The 26,222-nt window shown below is 40.3% G+C and overlaps 1 protein-coding gene across 1 annotated transcript; it reads left to right on the top strand.

The window, feature by feature from the left end:
• Positions 1 to 14,036: 14,036 nt before the first annotated feature.
• SPTSSB (serine palmitoyltransferase small subunit B) lies at positions 14,037 to 14,267 on the top strand (the record flags this gene model as incomplete). The annotated part of the gene is made up of 1 exon (XM_081086794.1): positions 14,037 to 14,267. The coding sequence occupies one exon, from the start codon at positions 14,037 to 14,039 to the stop codon at positions 14,265 to 14,267; it is 231 nt and encodes a 76-aa protein (XP_080942920.1).
• Positions 14,268 to 26,222: the final 11,955 nt, after the last annotated feature.

The raw sequence follows: 26,222 nt of genomic DNA, 5'->3' as shown, positions 1-26,222 counted from the left end.
GAGAGAAACATCGATCAGCTGTCTCCTGCACATCTCCTACTGGGGATATGCCCACAACCCAGGTACATGCCCTTGACCGGAATCGAACCTGGGACCTTTCAGTCCGCAGGCCGACGCTCTATCCACTGAGCCAAACCGGTTTTGGCTCCAGTATTTTTTTCAAAGACAGATTTTTAAATACAGTGATTAAATAAAAATGCAATCTCTGTTTCCTTCCTCCCCACCCAAGGGTATCAACAGAGACTAATTAAAATCAAGAAACCTTTTCCAGAAACCCAGTAGGTAAAACAGACTAAAAGCAAGCTGCTTTGATAGAAGCAAGGTGGGGGACACTTAGCCTCATCTCTCTGTCCCACCTGGACATCCCCTCAACCTTGCCCTAGATCGGTGATGGCGAACCTTTTGAGCTCGGCATGTCAGCATTTTGAAAAACCCTAACTTAACTCGTGTGCTGTGTCACATATAGAAATTTTTTGATATTTGCAACCATAGTAAAACAAAGACTTACATTTTTGATATTTATTTTATATATTTATATATTTATATATTTAAATGCCATTTAACAAAGAAAAATCAACCAAAAAAATGAGTTCGCGTGTCACCTCTGACACGCCCTAGATGGTAATGTGACACCTTACAGTCCTTAGAGTACATTGGGAAGTCACTAGCCAGGTGCATGTCCTCAAACTGTAACCTTTTCTAAAAGTAATTTTTAAAATAAGACTAGGTTGTCATCCCTTATTTTTATAATGCATTCTAAAATGTTGTGGGAGAACACCCATCTAAGAGGTTTAATAATCTTTTACAAAGAACACAAATGTTTTAAAATTTGAAGACATCTTTGGGTTTATTCAAATGTTTGTTTTAACAGATGAAGAAACAGCAGCCCAGAGAGGAGAAGTAACCCAGAATTATTCCGTGGAGGAGCAAGAACAAGAACCCAAGCCTGGACCCTCCTAGGCAGGTAAATTCTTCTAATCATGCCATGGAGTCTCGCTTTTAGAAACCTGACCCTTTTGATTATAAAACAACATCTTTAACAAGACGAAGTTTCTGGTTCCCACTTAAGTAGCTAACAAAGACATATTATATACTCAATGTTATAATGGCATTTAAGGTGACACAAAGGGGTAAAGTGTGGCAACTAGCTTTAGTAGTGAGGCCTTGAAACATTGGCTCTTAGTTAACAGGCATTACACAGGTTCCTTTGAAGTATATGCAGAAAACTTCATGCAAAATTTGCAAATATTCCAAGGAGTTCATACATGTTCCCCATGCTACCCCCCAACTTTTGGCCTCCAGGTTAAGAACCTCTGGCCAATTCCAGCACAAGTGCCAGTATCGGGCTTGCATAGCACCAGCTACTATCTTATTTCTGGGTCTGTTGGTTAGAGGCTGCTTCTGTGTCGACAACCTTCATCTTTTATTTAAATGGAGCAGCATCTTATTCTGGAGGAACTTTGATGAAGAGAGGAGTAATGTTTTAATAAGTTATTAGTTAACCAGATGGGGCAAATTAATAGAGAAATATAAGATGAAAACATTTTCTTTCAAAAATGTTAACAATAAAAGTGGGGATGGTCAGTGTTCATAATAGAAATTTATTTTCTTTCTGTTTCTTTTTATTTAAAAAAAAAGAAAAGGAAATAGAATTTTTAAAAAACCTAGATTACCACTAGCTGCCTACTCACTTTTATTAAACCAATAGCCAATGGGGAAAAAAAGAGTTGGGGGTGTGGAAAAAAAAGAAATAGATGTATCTTCTGAATGATTGTTTCTTAATCCTTCCCTTTTGCTAGAAAAGATTTATGGTTCTGAAATGGTTCACAACAATTTCTTCATTTAAAATAGTTTTTCCAGTGGGCATCGCTCAGTGGTTGAGCATCAGCCTATAAACCAGGCTGTCATGGTTCAATTCCTGGTCAGGGCACATGCCCAGGTTGGGGGCTCAATCCCCAGTTTGGGGCATGCACGAGGCAGCCGATCAATGATTCTCTCTCATCATTGATGTTTCTATCTCTCCACCTCCCTTCCTCTCTGAAATCAATAAAAATAAAATAACCAGAAAAAATAGTCTGGGCAGTTCTGATATTACTTTAAAGTTATTGATAATAAGGCTTGATTTTACTAATTCAAAAAGTATCTGATGGACACGCAGCATTTGGACAGCACTGCTATGGGAGGCAGTATGGTGTGATGAACCATTTTGGAGCAAGAGAGTCCAGGACTGAATTCCAGTATTACGTCCTCCTTAGCTTTGACAATAAATGAGGTACAAAAACTTAATGAGCCCCAGTTTCCTAATCTTTGAAATGAGGTCATATATATTTTATCTCTTTTATGACATTATGAATAAACATTTTGAAGAGTAACCTCTCTTAAAAAGACTTGTAATTTAATAACTAATAAAGTTCCTATGTTGTGCCTTAGAAATGATCTCATTCTCCTTTATTCTTTGCCTGGTATTCATAGCCTTAGCAATAGCGCATTAGCATAATGGGTAGTAATCATAACAGTTAGCATTCATTTAGCCCTTCCTATGTATTATCCTAAATACTTTACACTTTTTAATCTTCCCAGAAATCATATGAAGTTCTATTATCATTTCTATTTTCCAGTCCAGGAAATAGAGTCCAAGCTGTGGAGTAGCTTAGCCAGGGTCAAACCCAGACAGAATCCAGAGCCAGAGCTTGTTAACGACTCTCCAACTTGCCTTTTGCCAGGATTCTCACCCAGCTCCCTGTATGTTCATCATGGGGCGCATTAACTAAAGGGGTTCAAATATATGGTGACAGGTGGAAACTGGACTTTTGCCTGTGAACATGCAATAGAGTATACAGATATCAAATTATAATGTTGTATTCCTGAATTTATATAATGTTATTAACCAATGTTACCTCAATATGTATAGCTAATTTTAAAAATGGGAATCATGCCCTGGCTGGTTTGGCTCAGTGGATAGAGCGTCAGCCTGCGGACTGAAGGGTCCCAGGTTCGATTCTGGTCAGGGGCACATGACTGGGTTGTGGGCTCGATCCCCAGTGGGGGACTTGCAGGAGGCAGCCAATCCATGATTCTTTGTCATCATGGATGTTTCTATCTCTCTCCCACTTCCTTCCTCTCTGATATCAATAAAAATATATTTTTAAAAAATAAAAATAGGAATCATTTAAGTTAAGCACCCACCAGTGCCTGCCACAGTGGTACTTAATAAATGCTGTTTCTGTTCCTGAAGACTTCTACATGATAAGATTCATGTATCTTAATCAAAATATCATTTTAAAATATATTTTTATTGATTTCAGAGAGGGAGAGAGAGACATAAACATCAATGATGAGAGAGAATCATTGATTGGCTGCCTCCTGCACACCCCTTACTGAGGATGGAGCCCTCAGCCCAGGCATATGCCCTGACCGGGAATTGAACCATGACCTTCTGATTCATAAGTCTACGCTCAGCCACTGAGCCATACCGGCTGGGCTTAATCCAAATATCTTTACGTCTTAGGATATTCCCTGACAAACAAACCCACATTCATTCAAAGAGGGAAAAGAACATTTCATCTCACCCAGTTTAGGCCTGTAGTTTTATCATTTACAAAATTTTTTGGTTGAAAATATTTCTCCTAATATGCCCAGTTGTTGTGAGCCTTCTCTAAGTTTACTTGAGAATGAACAAAGTTTTTAGGAAACAAACCATTGTTACCCATTTAAAAGAACAAGTTGGAGTTCAGCACTTCCCCCCTTTTCACTACAAGCGTACCCATCGCCATGCACTTAGATAAGGCAAAAGAGAAGGAAACCAACAGTAAATACTGTGTCCTCACTGTTCTTCTCAGGAGAATGAAAAATCCACTTCGCTAAATTGTCAGCAAGCTTTTTTTCTTTTAGTACAGTTTATCATTTAAGTAGCTCACTCCTAAGTACAAGATCACAAAGTGTAATTAGAGTACGTAATGTAATTGCCTAAAGGCAAGTTTTGACATAACTCTATGAACTCCTGCCTTTCCCTTCTCTCCTCCTCCCACCCCCTCTCCCCCCATCACTTCAGTAACTAGCTGACCTGGAATGTTAGCAACTTTTCCCATTCTTACTCCCTTTCAAGTGCAGTGAGTATTGGGGTCTTATGAGCCCCTTAGTTCACATTCTTAAAAAAAAATAGATGGGCCCATCATAGAATTTATCATTTCCACAAGTACTGCAGGAAATTAAGCTACTAGAAGTTCAATGATGCCAGGAAGAAAACTAAACATGTCAACCCTCCTCTCAGAAGGTGTTTTGGTACTTTGGCAGCTCCCAATTTTCACAAAAAGAAGGGAACCCCAATTGGGAACTCACAATTATTATTTGGAGATCTTTGGGGTTGTTTACTCAGTTTTGGATGGTACATCTATGAAATTTTGCCAAACTAGTAATACCCCATTACAAATTAAGAATCTCAATGAATTTTTAAAAATATTATTCAGACTATTTCTAAGTATATTTTTCAATTTCAGTCCTTCATCATTTTTAGGGTTATTCATTGATATTTAATTTTTTAATTCTGGTAAAATACATATAAAATAACCGTTTATTATTCTTACCCGTTTTGAAACGTGCAGTTCAGGAGTGTTAAGTATATTCACATTGTTGTGCAACCACAATGTTCTCATCTTGCAAAACTGAAACTCCATTCCCATTAAACAGCAACTCCCAATCCTGTTTCCTCCAGCCTCTGGTAACCGCCATCCCACTTCATCTAGAGTTCGACTACTCTAGATGTGTCATGTAGGTGAAGACAGACATTATTTATCTGCTTTGCAACTGACTGACTTTACTTAGCATAATGTCCTCAAGGTTCTTCCATGTCGTAACATGAGTCAGGATTTCCTTACTTTTTAAGGATGAATACTATTTCATTGTATGTATCTACCCCGCTTTGTTCATCCACCCATCTGCTGGTGGGTGCTTGGATTGCTTCTACTTTTTGGCTACTGTGAATAATGCTGCTCTAACATGTGTGTACATTTAGTGACTCCATTACTTTAAGGCCATGGTTAGTGCTGCAGCTCGGTTTACTTTTCCCTTCTAAAAACAGCGTGGTAGTCCTTGGGAAAATACCTTCAGAAGGAAAAAGCCACCCAGAGCTATGCTCTTTCCTCTTTCCTTATTGGATAACAGGGTTTCTTTTTCTTTTTTTCAACAGGTTTTTATAAAGAGATTCATTCTAACAAATGACATTATAGTTAAATACTTGGCCCAGAAGCCCTACTTTCCCCTCCAATATTGGCAGAAATAAACAGGGGTAACTGCCCTGTCTTTATATGAGTAAATGAAAAGTCACTAGGAACAGGACAAGATATATCAGTCCCCCATTACAAATTTCTCTTCCTAGTCATAACATCTACTCAACATTAAGGTACCCCATCTTCTTTTTGATAGCCACACAACACTGAGTAATTTAATAGTTATTAAATTACTATGAAATACCTGTTAAAATCAAATTCTAAAATTTCTTCCCAGACAACAGAAGTCCTTTATTCATAAATACCTCTGGAGTCTGAAAACAATAAAAGCAAAAATAATAAGTATAGCTTTGAATACACAATTACTCAACACATGTCATGTTGCTCAATGGCCTCAAATGATAGTTGGACTAGAAATACATGTTTCCTATTGTTCTGCTTTTGTTAGTGTTAATAAAAATGAGAGGCAGTAAGGGGTTCAGATAGCCACAAAAACACTCTGCTCTTGTATATAACTCAAACCAAAACTGTACCAACAACAACTTGGATAAATTGTTGGTGAGACTTTTTCTTTTTAGTACATTATTTCGTAACTCACTTCTATGTAAAAGATTATAAAACTTAGGAATAATTTAGTTGCCTAAAAGCAATAATATGCTTTGACTTACAATTGATTGTTTTTTTTTCCTCTCTGAGGAGACTATAGAATTGTCTAAAAATTTCATGAATGGGTAAAGAAAGTTCCTTAACTGCTCTATGGCTGTTTGATTTTCTTCTCTGGCTTTGCTTCATTACAACTCTTAATGGTTTTCTTAGCTTACTCTAAGATTTGGGCTCTGAATCCATCACGTCTGGTCTGACTTTTCATATTCAACCTGGTATCAGCATGAGGAATTCCTTACCTAAGGATGGCTGGAGAGTACTCTACGATGGAAAGAAAATTCCCAGGAAAATGTTAAGCAAGGATGGAACGTTCTACGGGGCACAGAAAATACTGTAGTCGCCCATAGAAAACTTAGAGCAAGATATCTGGACACTGTGAAACCAATAAGCTAACGTTGGGCCTGACTCTTACATGGATCTGAGGTTTTTCCCTTAACCACAGGACCTGAATCACCCTAAAAGAGCAGCTTGTGATTCGTCCCCCAGGACAGGAGCCACCACGTAAGACTGTGCAGTACACAGCCCACTCGGCGGTGTATGGTGGCCCTGACCAAAACACACTTGAAAATTTGTCCAGAGATTGCAGTGCCTTTTAAGTAATGATTTGTGGTAATGCATTGGCTTTTTTGTTTGTTTTTTACTGTCCAAGCACTTCAATTAGCAAGCATAATAAAGGGCCAAGGTTTTTTTCCCTATAAAATATACAAAGCACTTCATTTTTAAAGTAACCATTATGGAATATGCCACAAGGACTTTTTGACTTTATAATTTAGTAAAGTGTTGCAAATAGTTTAAAATTGTACCAATTCACAAGGAACAACAATAAACACTACTATCGCTATTACTATTACTTCTGAAGAGTGCAAAGCCTTTCCCTACACTCCTTATCTCATCAGCGAGACAGACTTACCTTTATTTTACACAGGAAAGACATGACAAGATTTGGAACTCTCGCAAAGACACAAAGTAAAGTGAATGAATCATTGAATGAATGAAGAGAAATAGAGAAAAAAGAGAAGTGAAAAGTAAGGAAAAGAAAATAAGCAAAAGAAAAAGCTGCAATAGAATTCATGTCTCCAGATATTACCATCCTGGGATATTTTTTTTTCCCATTAGAACCACTTTTCTACCTACCAATTTTAAATTATTACTCACATAGAGTAGGTATTTGTAAAGGCCATTTTAATGGAATTTAACATCACTTCACAGTTGGTTTTTCCCCATGAGTTCATGAACTGAGCCACACCAGCCAGGGCAGGGTGTTTTTTTATGAACAAAGAAAATAACAAAATACAGCAGAAACTAATCAAATAGAACAGAATGAAAAAGAAAGTATCAGCGTGCACCTATTTTGAGATGTTTGTTTTACACTCCTGAACTGTCCATTTCATAATGGGTAAGAATAATAAACTGCTATTTTATGTATGTTACCAGAATTAAACAAACTATTTTGAGATGTTTGTTTTAGTTATATGGTTATGTGTATAAATGTAGCCTGCATCACACTGTAAAATGTACTTTTCCTCTTTATTGTGTTTAAAAATGTTTGAATGCCAATCCTTTGTGGAAGGGTATTATTGAATTCTGTTAAGAATTTTTAGAAAAAGTTTTCCAGAAGTTCAGAACAACATAAGCAAAGTTCACTGGAGTTTGAAATAGGGATAACTCTGGACCTTTCAAACATTTCCTTTGTTTTTTGTTGTTGTGGTAGGGTTTGTTTGTTTGTTGTTATTGTTTTGCCTTTAAAAATATTTAGTAGATTTTATTGTTAAGAACAGTTTGGCTCAGTGGATAGAGTGTCTGCCTGCGGACTGAAGGGTCCCAGGTTCGATTCCAGTCAAGGGCACATGCCTGAGTTGCAGGCTTGGTCCCCAGTAGGGGGCGTGCAGGAGGCAGCCAATCAATGATTCTCTCTCATCATTGATGTTTCTATCTCTCTCTCTCTCTCCCTTCCTCTCTGAAATCAATAAAAATATATTTTTAAAAAAGAACAGTTTTATATTTATAGAAAAAATTGTATAGTATAGAGAGTTCCCATATACGCTCCATCCAGTTCCCTAGTAACAGCTTACATTAATAAACACTATCATTAACTAAAGCCTATACTTTGCTCAGATTTCCTTAATTTTCACCTACTATCCCTTTTCAGTTCCAGGATTCCATTCAGGATAACTCAATGCATTTAGTTGTGTTTCCTTAGGCCGCTTTGGGCCGTGACAGTTTTTCACATGTGGCTTGTTTCTGATGACTTTGAGCGTTTTACGGAGCACTGGTTAGGTATTTTATAGTATGCTCCTCTATTGGAATCTGCCTGATGTGTTTTTCTCCTGATTAGACTGAGGTGTTGGGTTACTGGGAGGAAGATTAACAAAGCTAAGGTACCATTTCACGGCATGATACCATAGGTACGTACTATCAGCAGGATTTATCGCTGTGGATGTGGGCCTTGATCAGCTGGCTGAGGTGGTGCTAAGTAGCCTTCCCCACCATAATTTTACTCTTTTTTAACCCTCTTTCCACACTGGTCTTTGGGAAGAAAGCACTCTGCTCCTTTTTAAAATAAATAATTTAATTAAAGGAAGTCTGAGCTTCAGTAAGTCATGTTGAGTTCTTTCCAAAGAAAGCTACTTCTGAATACACCATCCCTTTTTAGATACATCTTTTTCGGCAAGAGGAGAACACTTTTTTTGCACGTCTTAGATTTTCAGGTTCCAAGTATGAAGCACACAAAAAGCTGAGTGATTGATGTGGAATTCCAAAATAAGTTGGAGCCCTAAACGGTTTGGCTCAGTGGATAGAGCGTCGGCCTGCGGACTCAAGGGTCCCAGGTTCGATTCCCGCCAAGGGCATGTACCTTGGTTGCAGGCACATCCCCAGTAAGGGAGTGTGCAGGAGGCAGCTGATCGATGTTTCTCTCTCATTGATGTTTCTAACTCTCTATCCCTCTCCCTTCCTCTTTGTGGAAAATCAATAAAAATATCTTTTAAAAAAAAATAAGTTGGAAAGAAGTTAACCCAAATCAATTGTAGGTCTTTTTTTTTTTTTTTTTTTTTTTGTCCTTTTTTTGTTAATCCTCACCTAAGGATATTTTTCTATTGATTTTTAGGGAGAGTAGAAAAGAGAGTGAAAGACAGAAACATTGATGTGAGAGAAACACATCAATTGGTTGCCTCCTGCATGGGCCCTGACCAGGGCCTGGGCCAGGGAGGAGCCTGCAACCAAGATAGATGTCCTTGACTGGAATCGAACCCAGGACCCTTTGATCGGCAGGCTAACGCTCTATCCACTAAGCCAAACCAGCTAGGGCAATTGTAGGTCTTTCTGACTTTTCTCTTCAACTCCAGATTCTGACATTTTAGAAGTAAATTTAACCCCAAATATGTTGGGGGGTTTTGTTTGTTTTGTTTCTTTTAACATTCCTTTATATCTAGTACTTAGAAAAGAAAACATCTTACTGGAAAAAAAAATCCAATAACTTGGAGTACTTTCTTTAGGTGGAAGAGAGCTGTAGGATCAAGTCTTCTGAAATATTCCCCAGGTAAATTCCACCCTACCCAAACACCTGCTACTCATCTTTCATTGAGGTTGCCTAACTTTCTACCACTCCTGTTCCCATGGACAAAAACAACAACAAAGAGCGTCCTGAGCAAGCCCAGACTCTGCTTTTGTTACTTCTCCACATATTCTCCCTACAGTGCCCTCGTTTCGTGACTCACACGTGGGCTCATGTAAACACGTGTTGTTTTTATTGCTCTATTTATTTTAACTTTCTCCTCCATTCAGGCCAGAACAAAGCCCTCCCCCTGAGTAATGTGGATCATAAGTCCAGGTCTTCTCCCTCTCATTCTGGGAAAGGAGAGGAAATTTTACCTCCTCCTCCACTGTACACAAATCTAGTGAGAGGAAAATGTCATTGCGTATTGCTAAAAGAGCAGTGACATTCAGCAATGAAAGACAGACTCTTACTCCCCAATCAGGTATGAAGTTATTCTTAGTGGACTTCAAGTCCTTGCTATTTCCCACTGTCCTAGTGTCCCCACCCAGTCACAGGGTTCCCTTTAGGATTCAGTCTCTCCCTCTGGCTCCCCAAACTCATAATCCTCCTCCCTCTCCTTCCCCTCCATCTGGCAAAACTCTGCTTTGGGTCTTTTATCCATGTGAAGATGAACATTACTAACAAGAACCTTAGCTTTGTCATTTCCCAGTAATATTTGCAATAAACAAGCCTCCAGATCATCCTTCAGCTTGGAGGAGAATCTGAACTCTGTGGTTTCAGGAAAGTCATGAGTAAGGAAAGAGTAGCGTCTGGGAAACAGAGAGGGTGGGGCTGAGGTTTTCCAGATATCCTACACACCTGATTCCACTGTCCTTGCTCAACTCTGAGTCTTTGCAAGACTATGGCTCTCTTACATCGATCTTTTTCCCTCTCTCTTCCCTCTTTTCCTTCCTCTTCCTCCCTTCCACTCTCTCTAAAACTACTGGGGAAAAAATATCCTCAAGTGAGGATTAACAAACAAAACAAAATGAAAACATGCAATCGCTGACTATATTTAGTCAGAGGCACTGACCTCCTTCCCCTTAGGTCGTCAAATGAAAAGCTGACAACAGCCAGTACAACAATAGCTGTCCAGTGTGAATGAATCAGAATTATACTTTTTTTCCAAATTGGCAAAAACAAATTTTTGGTGTGCCGCAGAATTTTAGTAACTAGTTTATGTGTGCCATGAGATGGAAAAAGGTTGAAAATCGCTGACTTACAAATGTAGAACCTAAATATGGTGCATATTCTAACAATAGGTTGTAGCAGAAGGTTTACCAATAATAACCAACTCTTTCTCTTCTCACCTTTTCATAATAAAAAATGAATACACAATCTTTAAAATTGCTGTTCATCAACAAGAGGGAAAAGAATCAAAGGGGAAATCACTGCTTTTTATGGGCTGACTCTAGATTTCATGAGAGTAAAGTGAGATGTGACAATATAAAGCACCTTTCATATGTCCGAGCTGGCTACTGAAAAGGCTGGAAAACAATACAGGGAACTGTAGGAACTGGCAAGAAAAAAAATTTTAATCTCAATTCTTTAAATTGCCAGCAGTATGTGACCAAGGTCTCACAAGGCGTCCACCTTCGGTGCAATGAATGTTTCTATGGCTCAGGTGTCTGGGCATGACTTAGCTCAGTGCCTCTGTCTCAGGGTCTCTCAACAGGCCTGCAGGCAAGGTGTCCATCAGGGACGTGCAAGCAAGAAATTTAATTTTAGAGGGGAAAGCAATGGCCAAGCAATTAACTTGTGCATTTTTTAAAGCTAAACTGTATAGAGAAAAAGTAAATAATATTTGTAAATGAGTAATTTATCTCATTTATGAAATTGAAAAGATCATTAGGACTATTTTAAATGGATTTTCAGTACAGGGTTGATTGTAAATAAGTAATGCCCATAAGAGAGCAGAGGCATCGATTTTTCTGAGATGATTGTTATTCAAAATCATTTCAACTTGGCTTTAGAGTGCAGGGAAGGCAGCATGTCCATAGGAGCCTAAAGCCTCATCCTCTTTTAACAGCATTCCCGTGTTAAAAACCTCACTCACAGGATAAAGAGCAAGTACTCGACCTATCCACTAGGCCCTACAGTGTCTGGCCTCACTCTAACCATTCCCTCCCCTTCATTTTCTCATACTCCCGGACTCCCTCACTAGATCTCTATGCTCCCTTACCTGCCCCCCTGGACCACCTACCAAGCTCCTTCCCACCTCTAACCTTTGCATAAGCACTAGTTGAGCCCTCTGTCTTGGCCTCTCTCCCCACCTGACTACCCATTGTTCTGTTAGGCACAATCATCCCTTGGATCTTATCTCAAACATCTCTTCCTCAGAGATATGCTCACACTGGATCAGGTTTCCCATAGCCTCTTATGCTCAGCTCTTTTCAATAATGTAATTGATAATTATATATATGTATATATTATTTAATGGCTACCTGTCTCCCCAACTGGACCAAGTTCCCTAAGCAGAGGGTCTCTCCCTGTCTGAGTACATTCTCCCACCTTCAAAATTAGCCTGGAACTTGACCCCTGAAGAATGTACTCTCATGTACTGATCAGCTACCTGGCACCACCCCAGACCCTATCTAGATAATGAAGAGGGAACAAGTATGGGTCGCCATGAATAAGATTTTAAAAAAATTAGGTTGAGTTTGACATATACAGTTGTCTAGTAAGATAGCCTAAAAGCTCAAACAGTGATAACCTATAATTTTCTGTGGAAAATCCCAGTTGCTTATATAATTTCGCTCACTGAAATGATCACTCCTTCTGTCGCTCATTTTCTTCCAGACCTAACAGCATGGGTTATTGCTCTTTCTCTGCAACCAGAGCTAGGAGTTTTAAAAAAAAAATCATTGGCAGTCACTTCTCACCGAGGTCCACCTACCACGACAAGGTCTTTACACCCTACTTAGTTCCCACTCTGGCTTTGAGGGAAGATGGGAGGCTGATTTTTCTTTTCATAGGAAAGTAAAACAACTCCAGTTGTTTTATCTGCTCATTTGAATTATCCTGACCATTATTACAGAGAATTACGACCTGGTAACACAAAGACTTGCCATCTGAAGTTTTTTGCCATCTTAAGTGGAAATTATCCTTATCAGAAAGTGTTACTTATCAAAGCCAAGCTACTGAAAGTCAACAGCAGTGAACCATATGCTATTCAAGCTGGGACTCTGAGTGACCCATTTTTTTTTTTAAGTTGGTGACTTGACATTCATTCCTTCACTCATTCACTCAGCAAGTATTGACTGATGACCATCTCTGTGCCAGGCACTAGGATCATGAGGGTCTCCCCAAAGTCTGAGACATTGGAGCAAAAAACATCTTGCCTGACTCAAAGGAGAATCAGAGAAAAAAGAGACAGCTTCAGGTCAGAAGATAGAAATGATCTTCAAAGAAAGTTAACTGTGATTTGAATAGTAAATGTTATCAAAATGGACTTAGATGAGGTGGCACCATTAATCTCAGGAGTAAACGAAACAACACAATGTTCAGCTTGTTCCCCACAGACACAACAATGTCAACGAAAGTCTGCAAAACCTTCCCGGGATCATTTTCTTTCTAGAAGATTTACATGTGATTATAGCTGTCCTATATTGGGGAGTGGGGGGAAGAAACAAAACCACAAATGACTACTCAAGGGTACGCGTTGTGCTTCCCATTTGTTTCAGAAGTCCCCAGGACCACCCACATGCTCAGGGACTCACTAGAATGACTAACAGGACTCAGCATACATTGTATCCACAGCTATGGCTCATAGCAATGAAAGGATATGCAACAGGATCAGCAAGGGAAGAGAGACACTGGTGACATCTGAAGAAATCCATTTACAGGCTGCCTATGCTCTCTCCCTCCCATGAGTAGACATGGCGTATGCTCCCTTCTCGACCAGCAAAAAGTGATACATGTGCAATGTCTCTGCCCAGGGCAGTGCATTAGAGACTCCACACCAAGGTTCTTATTGGAACTGGTTATGTGGCCATCCTCTGCCTGGCAAGGAGCAAAATTTCAGGCTCCCAGAATAAAGCAGGTGTTCACCATTAATTACAGTGTTTGCATAATCTAGGCATTGTGAATCATCTTTATCCATCAGAGAATAGAGAGAACATTCCACAGCCCAGGATCCCAGGCACCAGCCAAAAGCCAAACTTGCACCAGGCCCTTCTAGAGACAGCAGCCTCAGAGTCGCTGTATTAACTCTTCTGCACACAATTCTTTCCATCTTCTTTCAGAACATGTTGTAGAGAACAGAAAATGCATGTTTCTCTCTCTCTGTATACATGGCTAAAGAAAGTGTGGTCAGCTTCAATTTTTAGACTGTTATCGCTAGAGTTATTACTAGGAATTATCATTTTTGGATGAATGTTACATGAATAACATTGTTGCTGTCTAGTGTTAATGATTATAGTGGCAATATTATTCATTTCTATGATACATTGTGTATAATATCTCAATATAATATTCATATTAACCCTTTCCATGATCATGTTAAAATCATGACAACCGCAGCAGATTCTGTTTGTGGCTCCTTACCATAGTTTTCTTCTAATCTTTTGCTTTCTTTAACAGGACGGGCCTTCTGCAGCTTGAAGGAGCCAACCATGGATTTCAGGCGTGTGAAGGACTATTTCTCCTGGCTCTACTATCAATACCAAATCATCAGCTGCTGTGCTGTCTTGGAGCCCTGGGAGCAATCCATGTTCAATACCATCTTGCTAACCATTTTTGCTATGGTGGTGTATACTGCCTATGTTTTTATCCCAATCCACATCCGCCTGGCTTGGGAATTTTTCTCCAAAATCTGTGGCATTCACAGTACACTTTCGAGTTGATCTTGGTTGCGTTCTGTGAATTGGCAGTGCACATGTATATGTTGCTTACAACTCCTTGTTTTAGGTGATTACTGTGTCTTCTTTCACTTTCTGATCTAAAAAGCTCTCACTTCTCTATGCACTCTTAGGTCCTGCCTGAAATTTGTGATAGATGCCTCTTTAGGTTCTTTTGTACATGTTACGTTGTGCATCAGACCAAGATAATACAATGACCTTACCTCACGTACCATATTTTCTCAACTTAAATCTATGACTTTAGTTGTTTTTTTAAATCAGGAAATTTCATATAAAATTTTTCTGGAAAGTAGGCTTATGAGACCTATCAGAATCGTGTTTAAAATATCTGCTCCCTTGATACCTATTCTATACTAAAGGATATATTTTTAAAAATGTGTTCATAGGCTACTGTCAAAAGTATCAGATCCTTGTTTACAATATAAAGATGTGAATAAATTATATGGGCCCCCTAAAGTATTGTTTTTTTTACTCAACTACTGATACCTAAAATCCTTTTATTCCAAGTGCAAAAGAATAGGCTGAAGGCAATTATCTGCTTTCAGACATGGTTCCTGAATTGTTTCAAATGTCTCTAAAAGTCTGGCTTTATAACAATTTAAAACCAACAATGTTGATTTTAGATAGCCCAGTAATTATGATAATACGAAATAATTTTTACGTATAAGAAACAAAATATAATCAGAGTAAATTCAGACATTGTGACTGTGATGTTGTCTTGCTTTGCATGATGCTGGAGGGGGAGGAAGGGGAAGGGAGAGAAAAGAAATTGGTTTTTTTCTGTGCTTTCACTCAGTGGAGGGAGAGCATGTATTGTGCTACAGGAAGAAAGCTAATAAATAGGCTGGGAGTAATATTCTACCAGCAGGAACTTGACAGCTCCAGTTAAATACTCCTTTGCAGAGCAAAATCAAGATTTATTAAATTTCCTTCAAAGTGTTCATTTTAAAAACAATTGCTGCCCTAGTTGGTTTGGTTCAGGGGATAGAGCATCAGCCTGGGGACTGAAGGGTCCCAAGTTCGATTCTGGTCAAGGGCACATGCCTGGGTTACGAGCTGGATCCCCAGTAGGGGGTGTGCAGGAGGCAGCCAATCAATGATTCTGTCTCATCATTGATGTTTCTATCTCTCTCTCCCTCTCCATTCCTCTCTGAAATCAATAAAAATATATATTTTTTAAAAAAATAAAAATTAGTCCAGCCGGCGTGGTTCCATGGTTGAGCGTTGACCTATAAACCAGGAGGTCACGGTTCAATTCCAGGTCAGGGCACATGCCTGGGTTGCAGGCTCGATCCCCAATATGGGGGGTGCAGGAGGCAGCCGACCCATGATTCTCTCTCCTCATGGATGTTTCTATCTCTCTCTCCCTTTCCCTTCCTCTCTGGTATCAATAAAAAAATTTTTTTTTTAATTAAAATTAAAAAAATAAAAACATTTGCAAATTTTAATTATACTGCTGAATCAGATGTGAATACCAAAGATCAAGTTTCCTCTCAATAAATATCAATATTAGTGATACTGGAGGGTAAAAGTATAAATAGTTTTTGGACAGTATTTGCACCCTTGTTTGTGTTATGGAGAAAAAAATTTCCAAAAAGAGCTAGAGAGAAAGATGTTTGGCATGCCAAATTACCTTGCATGTTTGTTTTAAAAAACACACACAAGCACATGGTTTGAAGATAAACCAGATCTGAACGTGTATTTGTTGATTTTTGCAAAATAAAATTAGGTTTCATTTTATAAATAAAATATCCACTTCAGATTTGCTTTTTCCTCCTATTGCACTAGATGCTTACATTCGTATTTCTCCCTCAAATTATCATTTCTTATTAATCCATTGTGGCAACTGATCTTAAAACTAACATTTACCAAGGGTCTTCTCCATGGTGGACATGTTTTACATGTTGAGGTAGGTGTCACGGTCTCCCAGTTACAGGTAAGGAACATAGAACTTGGAAAGGATACATTTCTTGTTCAAGGTCCTTTAGCTACTAGAGGCAAAGCCAGGAAGCAGATCCAGGTCAGGACCACACAAAAGCCCATGGGAGGACAACGTGAGCAAATGAAAGCTGATGGAATGGGAGTCACCACGTATTAGAAAGCAGAACCCCGTCAAATGAAAGGAGACAGCTGAGGTCAGAGACACAACAAGCCCAGGACCCAGCTTCTGCCTTTGCTGCCTCCTCGCGTACTGTGCTCATCATTTCTATGCTGTCCAGGTCCATATGCCTCTCTTGAAAGATTGCTTTCACTTTTAAATATTTAACAGAGGATTCTCAGTTAAAGCATGAACTTGGATGCAATCCCAGTTCACAATGATTCAACACCCTTAGTACGTGGACCCCTGCTAAGTACTCTTGGAATGCAATCACAAAGGTACTGCACTGACCTTAAAATCCTCCTTCTAAAAAGAAGAATTAAAATAAATATGAACAGACACAGCAAGCTTGATAAAGGATATTGCAAACCACAGCCCCAGGATGTCACTTTAAAGGTAAGCATTTCCTCTAGGCAATCAAAATAACAAACACAGGGTACAAAACATACAATCAAATATGATTGGGGTTGGGGGGGGGGCGGCAATCTGCGGAAGGAAAGTCTGCCTGCCCTGCCTGCTCTGTCAGACGAGGCAGAAATGCTCTTGTCCTTGACCATAGCCTGGATTAGAAACACTTTTTACATGCTTTTACCTGGCTTCGGTTATGTGTATGTTTCAATGGTTATACAACGCTTTAAAAAAAAAGGCCAAAGTTTCATAGTTGAAATAGGCTTGCATGTGTCATTCACTAAACTAGGAATCGCAAAATGTTTCTTCATTAGTATTAACCAAGTCTATAGTTGCTTTTATCTACTTGTGCAACAAAACAAAAGACAAAATGTCAAGAAATAAGGCAGTTTTAACATCAAGATAACACTGGTCGTCTTTAATTAAAAGTCATATATGAAAAAATATCATTAGTCCACATTTTCTATTTTCTTCTTTCATCACTAACCTTTTCTTCCTCTCCCAAGTAGAGCATGTGCCCCCAGAAGGCAGGAAATCTGACCTCATCTCTGAATCCCCAGTGTCTACCCCAGGCCTGGTACGGAGCTTAGCAGATACACATCCCAGGGAACACAACAGTTCCACACGGAAACAAGGAAGCTCACTTTGCACTGGACCAACCTCAGAATGGACAGTTTCTGGCTATTGACCCAAAGAATAACATTCATTTATTCATTTTGCATTCAACAAATGTATTACAAGTCCACCATGTATTAATAGATAGAGAAATAGAGAGATGAAAATAAGTGATGAAGTACAGTAGAAACTAGGTGGTAGATATTAAGGTATTAATTGTAAAGTTCTCTCAACTTTACTGCATGTTTGAATTTTTTATTTAAAAAATGCTGAGGAGGAAGTCTACCATATGCTATTCATTGAGCTTACCACTAGAAAACAAAGATGAACAAGACAGAAACAGAAAAATCCCTGAATTCATGAATCATACAATTCTGTAGGCAAGATGACACAAGAAAAAATATGCAAACAAAATATTTATGAATTGTACGATCTTATAAAAAAAACAGCAGAGTGCTGGAGAAAAAGCAACAGAGGGCTGAGAATGGTGGAGCACCTGGGGGCTGCATTTGAGTAAAATCCAAACTTCTCTCAAACTTTTAATCCATATGAAATTCAAAATTCAAATGGCTCTTTTTAATTATTGTATTTCTAACAGAGGAGGCGCTTAATCCAGATGTCTGATTGTGGTGGAGGGGGAGACTGCAAAATAGAGGAGAGCCCCTCGCGTCCCACCCTCCCAGCCCCTGCCTGGCACAGCCACACAGGGCAGGTGAATTCCCTGGCTGGCACTGTGTGGATCACTGGGACCAGTGATTGAGGACAGCCTGTTGTCACTCAGCTCGGACTCCCACTCAGTAGTGAGATGGAAAAAAGGGAGGAGGAGGAAAGGGAGAGGGAGAGATCAGGGAGGAGAGGGGAGAGGGAAGAAAAGGAAGCATTATCCTCTAGTTTCTACTTCATACTGGAAGGCCCTCGCTTCCAAGTAAACTGCAATACCTCTGTTCCATCTTAGTCCCTCCATGAACTTTCCTGATCTCGCATATTTTTTCCCTAACATGAACCATATCTAAATTATATCTTGTTCATATTAATTTTTTAGTTTCTTTTGTTAAATTAATTCACTTTTGCCCCAGGTAAGAAATCTTCTGCACAACCAGGCAATTGATTTTCTCTCCACCCTCCAGTCGCTCTTGCCTTCCCTCCAAGGCCTGGTTTACAAGGATCCCTCTGCCTCTCACCATCCCCAGCCCCTCTCCATCACTGCTTCTCAGTAACCACGTTAGAAAATTGGGGACTGAAGTCTCTCAGCAATTCTTCCCATGAAAAGGGCAATAGTCCATGACATTCTAGTGATTCAGCATTTCAGCTTTCCTAAGCGTTCCCTGGTGATTGAGAGGACCCTGTCCCTGCCCTGACAGTCTAAGGCCTTTGTAACCCTAACACTATTCATCCCTGCTGTGGGAGAAAGGGAATGCAGTCCATAAAAGCAAGCAAGCAAGCAGCAAGCAAGCAAATACACAAAACTCCAAGCAGCAACCAATCGGTTCTTTGCCTGAGAACTGGGAGAGAAAATCTAGTTCATTTGGTGGGTGGTGGGTTTAGGGGAGAGGCTTGCATTTCAGTAGCCATCCTACCCACCCTACTGGGAACCTTCCTCTGATTCCCCCACAGGCCCTCAGGCCTCTTAACCTCTTCCTGGCCCTCACCTGCCTTCTCCTACATGCAGCGCAAGTTTACTGTCCTTCTCTGCAATCTCAATTTTCATCAGGAAATCAGGAAAAGGGATTGCGTGTGAGGACGGGCAGCTCTGAACAGAATAAAAAACAACAACAGGGAAGTGGTTCGCGCTCTGGTCTAGGCAATAGGCAAAGTATCCAAGAAAATCAGCTACCTGTCAAATGTGACCCCATCTCGTAGCTTATCTCTTGCACCTCATCATGCAAAGGGGACACCATCCCCCAGCCCTGAGTTACATTTCCCTAACGCATCCCGCTCCACGGAAGGAGGCAGAACAAGCAGTCTGTTGCCCACTTGCACACATGCTGTGCCGCTCCCCGGTCAGTTTCCACTTACGCAGGCGCTGCTTCCGGAGAGCATGGACCTGTGTGTTCCCAGGAATTCTGGTAAAAGCTCACTAAATGCACAGAGAGATGAATACATTCATGAACTTACTATCCCAGTTTAGGCTGCATGGAGTCCTATTCCAGACATGATTTGTGTAGAGTGGCTCACCTATAAGGAGAGTTTTGAACGTCCGAAGGAGCAGTGAGGATGTTGTTGCTGGTTCTCCCTTGCGTTCTCCTGCCTGTTGCTTCTTCTTTCCTGCTGGGAATTTACGCTCCAGGCAATCCCCACGTGAGCACTGTTAAAAAGGCGGAGGATCAAAATAGGTGTCTGGCTAATTGATATTTGCTCCTCAAGTACCAAACCATTTGTTCTCGTCTGTGGCTCTACATTAGAATCATCTGGGAGTTTTAAAAACCGCTGATGCTTGGCTTCAGCCAGAAACATTAAATCGAAATCCCTGGAGCGCCCCTGCCCCAAGTCTGATGGTTTAAAAAGCTCCCCAGGTGACTCTAATATTCAGCGGAAATGGAGAACCTCTTTACCAGGGTTCAGTGAATGCTAATTAAATCACTAAAATGCAGCCGAGAGATGGACACTCCACTGACTCTCTCCCACTCGCCGGTTCCCTGAACATGTCTATGTTATGGTCAAGGCCCCACTGTTTCTCTACATACAGTCTTAATTGCAACAGACACGATTTCCCTGCCGTTCCCTGAGTACAAGTACTAAACACCCCCACGAGAGCTGGAAGTACTAAGTAGTTAATAATATCACACTCCCCGCTGGATTTTATTCCGTGTAATGATGTCTTCAATCATTTCATCACGCATCATTTAAAAGCAGTAAAATATCCCAATTTGAGCTTGTAGGCATGAAGCTCCAAATGCATGCAGCCCAAGCCGATGAGCCTGGTGGAGCTTTTTCATTTGCAACCTGAGCACAAGATCACGTCAGGATAATTGGGTTAAGCCAGACAGACAGAGCCATCAGCACTGCTCAGAGCCTGCTGGGCTCACTCATCTCACTGGAACGCTGAGCATCTTGCGGGCAAATGATGGTGCCCTGCTTCCTTTTGTTTTCAATCACTGGCAGCAATACATCTTTAATGTGTGGTATATTACATACATATGCACGATGTATATGTGATATTGTAAATATCCAAAACATATGGACACCAGCCTTGAAAATTCCCTGAGCAGACAGAATTACTTGACTCATTCAAGCAAAGCGTAATTTAGCTTATTGTGCAAGACTAACTTCGCCAGGGTCATTTCTTGCTTATGCCTCTGGAAATCATAAGCAAAATTGTTTCCCAAAAATTGATATCAGGTAACCACTAACCAATTCCCTATCATTTTAAGAAAAGTCTAATTTGATAACCAATCACTGTGAAGAAGAAACAGTCACGACCTTCCCACTCTATAAAATGCTTTACAAGGACACACTCTGAGCCTCAGTTCATGTTGTGGTTTGAGCTTTCCCAGGTCACAAACTGTCTTTTTTTTGGTGTATGCACAATACCCTTTTACTAATTACTACTTTGGTGATTCATTCATTTCACTTCTGTTACTTATAAACTTTTAACTATATATACACACATACATACACACAGGCTCACATATATATAAATACTAGAGGCCCGATGCACAAAATTCATGCAAGAGTAGGCCTTCCTTCCCCAGGCTGTGGGCACCAGCTTCCCTGTGGCACCCGGAACCTGGGCTTCCCTTGCAGCCCCAGCTTCGTCCAGAAGTATGTCTGATCTAATTAGCATATTATACTTTTATTATTATAGATATATATTTAACTGTCTAGTGCTACACCAATGTAACTGGTGGCTGAAGCCATTCTAATTAGAAACTAAGCTGGCCAATGATACATGTGATACAAAAAGAAACACCAGTCATGTACGATGGAAAAATAACTATTAACCAGCGAGGAATAAAACCCAACTTCCAGTTCTCACTTCATCTTTGTAGGCTCCAGGTTTCCCTACTGTGAAATGAAGGACTCACCTGGGGATGGCATCTGTGTTTTTATCTCTCTGGTCCCTCCAAACTGGAAGGCACTCCCTGAGGAACCTGTTGAGACACATTCTGAGGTTGCATCTGCTCACCGGAAAGAACACTATGATCAACACATCAGTGTCAGTCATGAGGCCAGGAGAAAGCCAAATACCCAAAGAATTACTTCTCCAACGCATGGAAACCAGTAGAAATAAAATGAATGCAACTATTTACACCACCTTAACTGCTTATCTTTATAGCCATATAAAAATGTGTGTTACACACTCACTGGCATATAGCTGTCTTTACCCAGTCATGCTTAACCTTCAGCTCCAGTTCAAATTCTACCTCTTCTTCTAGGCCAACCACATTCCATGATAATAAATGGTCATTGTGTAGCATGTGCTTTGTGTCAGGCACTGTTGTAAGCACTTTGTGTATGTAATGCATTTAATCCTGTTAGGTGGATGCCACTATTATTCCCATTCCGCAGATGAGGAAAGCCGAGGCCCCGATTGTTAAGGGATTTGCTCACGGTTACACAGTCAGTGGGAGAGTTGGAACCCAGGCAGTCTGCTCCAGAGAAAATGTATTTAACCATTGGATGAAATGGTGCCCATAGTTCTTAGGGTTTGTTTTGTTTTTGCTTTGTATTGTTTACTGATGCTCTGTGATTATAGGAGATCAATCAACATGGTAAGCACTTTGAGATTTAGGCAGATCTTTATAGAGGTGACCATATATCCTGGTTTGCCCACCCAGGGAATTTGGGTGTCGATGGGGATATTCAGAGAAGGCCTCCTAAATGAAGTAATGCCTGAGTTACATATTAAAGGATAAACAGCAATTAGCCACATTGAAATAAGCAATTAAAATCAGTTTATTCTCTAATAAACATTCTCCCTTGCCAAGTGTGTGGGTCTCAAAATACATTCTTTTGTAAATGGGGTTGACCAGCCCTCCCTAAAACTCAAAGAAAACATTAAATGCCTGCAAGAATAAAGTTCAGTTTTGTCATAATTGTGGTAACTTGCTTTACATATGAAAGGCTTAAAATGTCACTTAAGGTCCTAACCAGTTTGGCTCAGTGGATAGAGCGTCAGCCTGCGGGCTGAAGGGTCCCAGGTTCGATTCCGGTCAAGGGCATGTACCTTGGTTGCGGGCACATCCCCAGTAGGAGGTGTGTAGGAGGCAGCTGATGGATGTTTCTCTCTCATCGATGTTTCTAACTCTCTATTCCTCTCCCTTCCTCTCTGTAAAAAATCAATAAAATATATTTTTTTTAAATGTCACTTAAGGTGATATTCTTAGGTTATTAGGAAGGGGGGGAGAGATTTAATAAAACTCTTAATTAGGAGAGGAGAAAATATCTCAGGACATCAGAGAGTAAGGGAGAGTTCCCTCTTGCAGTTGAGAGCTTCAGACTCTTCAATAAATCAAAGGTAATGAGCCGATAACACCATGAGAATGTGAGGGAAAATATGCTACATCCTGGTGAGTTTCAGACAAACAAAGAGTCTCCACTTATACACTCTGAGACCTACTTCAGGGACGGCTGAGCCAACAGGAAAGCACACTGATCAGACGGAGAATAAAATGGGTCCACGTTGGAATCCTAATTTTACTTGTTTCTGGTTTGGTGATCATGCCTTTCTACCTAACAGTCAAATTTTTCAAATGTATTATAATAATGAATAATTTCAACCTGATCATGATGACTTGATTCCATGGTCTTGCAAAGATACAAGACTTGAAAGACACGTTCACCTGTAGACCTGAAAGCACTTAGACGCTCAGAAATGTCTGGGAAAACAGCTGGCTTCTCACTTCAAAGCCACACCCAGATAACTCTGGGTTTATTTCCATAGTAGAACACTTGAACCAACCTCAAAAGTCTACCTGCTTTCATATAAAGGGGCAGATAAGGGGCATCTATTCCTAGGTAAGGGGTAGGGGGTCAATGATGAAACATCAGATGGTGGAAGCCTGACTCTCCAGAGATGGAAACCAACTTAGAAACAATAAGAAACCAGGCAGGTTAAAAACAGAGATCACAGTCTGGGCAAAAAAGAAATAATTAGGAGTTAGGAGAACAGAAATAGGGTGTTAAGACCAAGTGAGAAATTCCAGAGGCTGGAGTGGCAATGCTGCCAGGGAAACTCAATGGATCCCCCTGGTAAGGAGCATTTTGGGGTGCTAAATTCCAGGCTGCCCTGAGAGGTTGGAGTGGAGGAGACATTTGGTCGACCTGACTCAGCACCCCAGGCTCAGGGCCAAAGCAGCTCCATCACTTTCAGAGCTCACTCTTGGCACCATTCTTGACTTTGGAAAGATGCCTTTGATAAGTCAAAAAATTCCAGAAGGCAGCAGAACAAGCTTCCACCTGAAGTCATCTAACATTAGTGCCCACAACCAAGTGCCCTAAAAGTTACAGGAAACCCAGTGTGCCCATTTGCACGCTTCTCTGAAAACTGGAACTTTAAAAAAAAGTGTTCGTGGCTTTTCCTCTATTAATTTGTTCAGTAAAACTTTTGTTCACAGGGCAAAGGTGAACTGGAGCACAGCCCTGTTTGATCACAATTTTTCATAATATGTGACATAATTCACTTAATGTCAATTCTCCCTGAGACAATACAGGGCAAAAACTATCTATTTTTGTCTCCCACTGTAGCCTCATCACCTGAAACACTATCTGGCACCAAGTAGCCCTCAATAAATGTTTGCTAAATAGATAATATCCACTTAAAAAGTTGTGAGGGTAAAAGAGAAACATATGTGAAGTACCCATCACAGTGCCTGGAGGCTGGAATGGAGTTAACAAGTGGAAAAGACTACTTCACTCACTCACAGCGCCCCCTCTGGTTACCTTCCCATTTTTTAGCTTTCTTTTATTACCATACTTTTCAAATGAGTGCCCAATGTTTTCATTCCCTCTCTAGTTGTTCTCAAAGGTCTGCCTTTCCCACTCCACTGAAACAATCCCCTCCAAGCCGTTTTGAAACTCAAACAATTGGCAAACTCCACTCCTTGAAAACTCTTCACCGTCCATGGCACCAGGACAGAGTCTCCCGCAACTTTCGCAGTGCTTTCTCCCTCGCTGCTCCTGACTTTCTCCCACCCCCTCACCATTAATCTCAGCAGCGCTCACACCTGGGCCTTCTGCCTTTTGTCCCTCATGAAAATTGAACTTAGCCAATCTAGGCTTCCACTTAACACTTCTGATGAGCCCCAAAATTTCAGATCTTCCATATTTAACCGGATATCTAGTCCCCGATTCCCAATACCTTGGGAAACTGTCCCTCCTTTGTGCTCCTAGAGCAGCGGTTCTCAACCTGTGGGTCGAGACCCCGTTGGGGGTCGAATGACCCTTTCACAGGGGTCGCCTAAGACCATCGGAAAACACATATATAATTACTTATTGTTTTGTGATTAATCACTATGCTTTAATTGTGTTCAATTCGTAACAATGAAATTTGGGGTCACCACAACATGAGGAACTGTATTAAAGGGTCGCGGCATTAGGAAGGTTGAGAACCACTGTCCTAGAGCCTTTCATCCTCCCTACCATCATAGCATATATGTCCGTCTTTGTCAGACTTCTTTAGGATAAGACCCACATCATGGGTTTTTGTATCTCCGGCATCTAGCATAAATCCTGGCAACAAACAGGCAATTGTTGAATAAATGAGTGAGTTTTAAAAACTACTACTAAAACATTTTTATTTGAATCTCTTGCAATATCAGACTTTACACCAAAAAGATGCCCTCTTCCATAAATTCCTTTGCCTGCTGAATTTCCTGCTGACAGTGTCACTGGCACTTAACCTACCTAAGTATAAAATCTTCAGGTCCTCTGTGACTCCTCTCCATCTCTCTCACTCATCACATTTTTAATATTTCCTTTGATATTCTGTGTCCTATCCATTCCCCATCCCCGCTATCAACATGCAAACCTAGCGAGGCCTCAGGTCCCATCTGGATTACTACAAGAGCCTCCCTGTTCCCAAACTTACAAAGATTCTCTATTATCTGCTACATGTTTGTAATCTAATATCCTTGATCTCATTGTTAGTTGTCTCCATAATCCACTCTCTCCTTTTCCCCTACTACTGGCTACTGATCCAACTTCAGCTCAACTTCCACTGCTCACGCCAGTCAGGCTGTTCATTGACCAGTCGAGTAGTGACGTGTCCTCTCCTAATCTGGACTCCTTTCCTCCACCATCTGTGGATTCTGCCTACAATTCAAGACTGACAGCAAATAAGTTCTTTCTTTAATGGCTTTGAGATATCATCAGCATATACAAATTGTATATATTTAAGGCATACAACTTGATGTTTTGATATTCAAATAATTTCTATGCAGGTAACTTATTGTGACCATTCCAGCCCTCCCACAGTGCTTAAATTCTGCACCATGACCTTATTCAGAGCTTCATTTAGGGTTTTGCCCTGATTTCTCTATATTCACCCTGTTCCCCCAAAGAAATTGTGAGCTTATTGAGGATTGCAGCTATGTTCCGAGTTCTCAGCAAGTGGTAAGTAGACATTGGCTGATTAATTATACCAGATTCAGATACACTGTGACTCATTTAAAAGATGACATACAGTCCCTGAAAGCAGACTACCACAAATAACTGGGGGAATCAAAACTCATTTCCTCTCCGTGTAAAGTTGAAAATGAGTTCTCAATAGGAAAAACTGTGTGCTCAGAATTTTATAATGATAACATTTAAAATACAACACAATTTTTAAATTGCACTTGTCAAGGAAAAGCAAGATATTTTGGTGGAGAATGGGAAAA

Source organism: Myotis nattereri (genome assembly GCF_964212035.1).
Source record: "Myotis nattereri genome assembly, chromosome: 3".
NCBI classification, from domain to species: Eukaryota; Metazoa; Chordata; class Mammalia; order Chiroptera; family Vespertilionidae; genus Myotis; species Myotis nattereri.
Note: the sequence above shows the minus strand (reverse complement) of the source record. Positions and strands in the feature narration are given on the sequence as shown.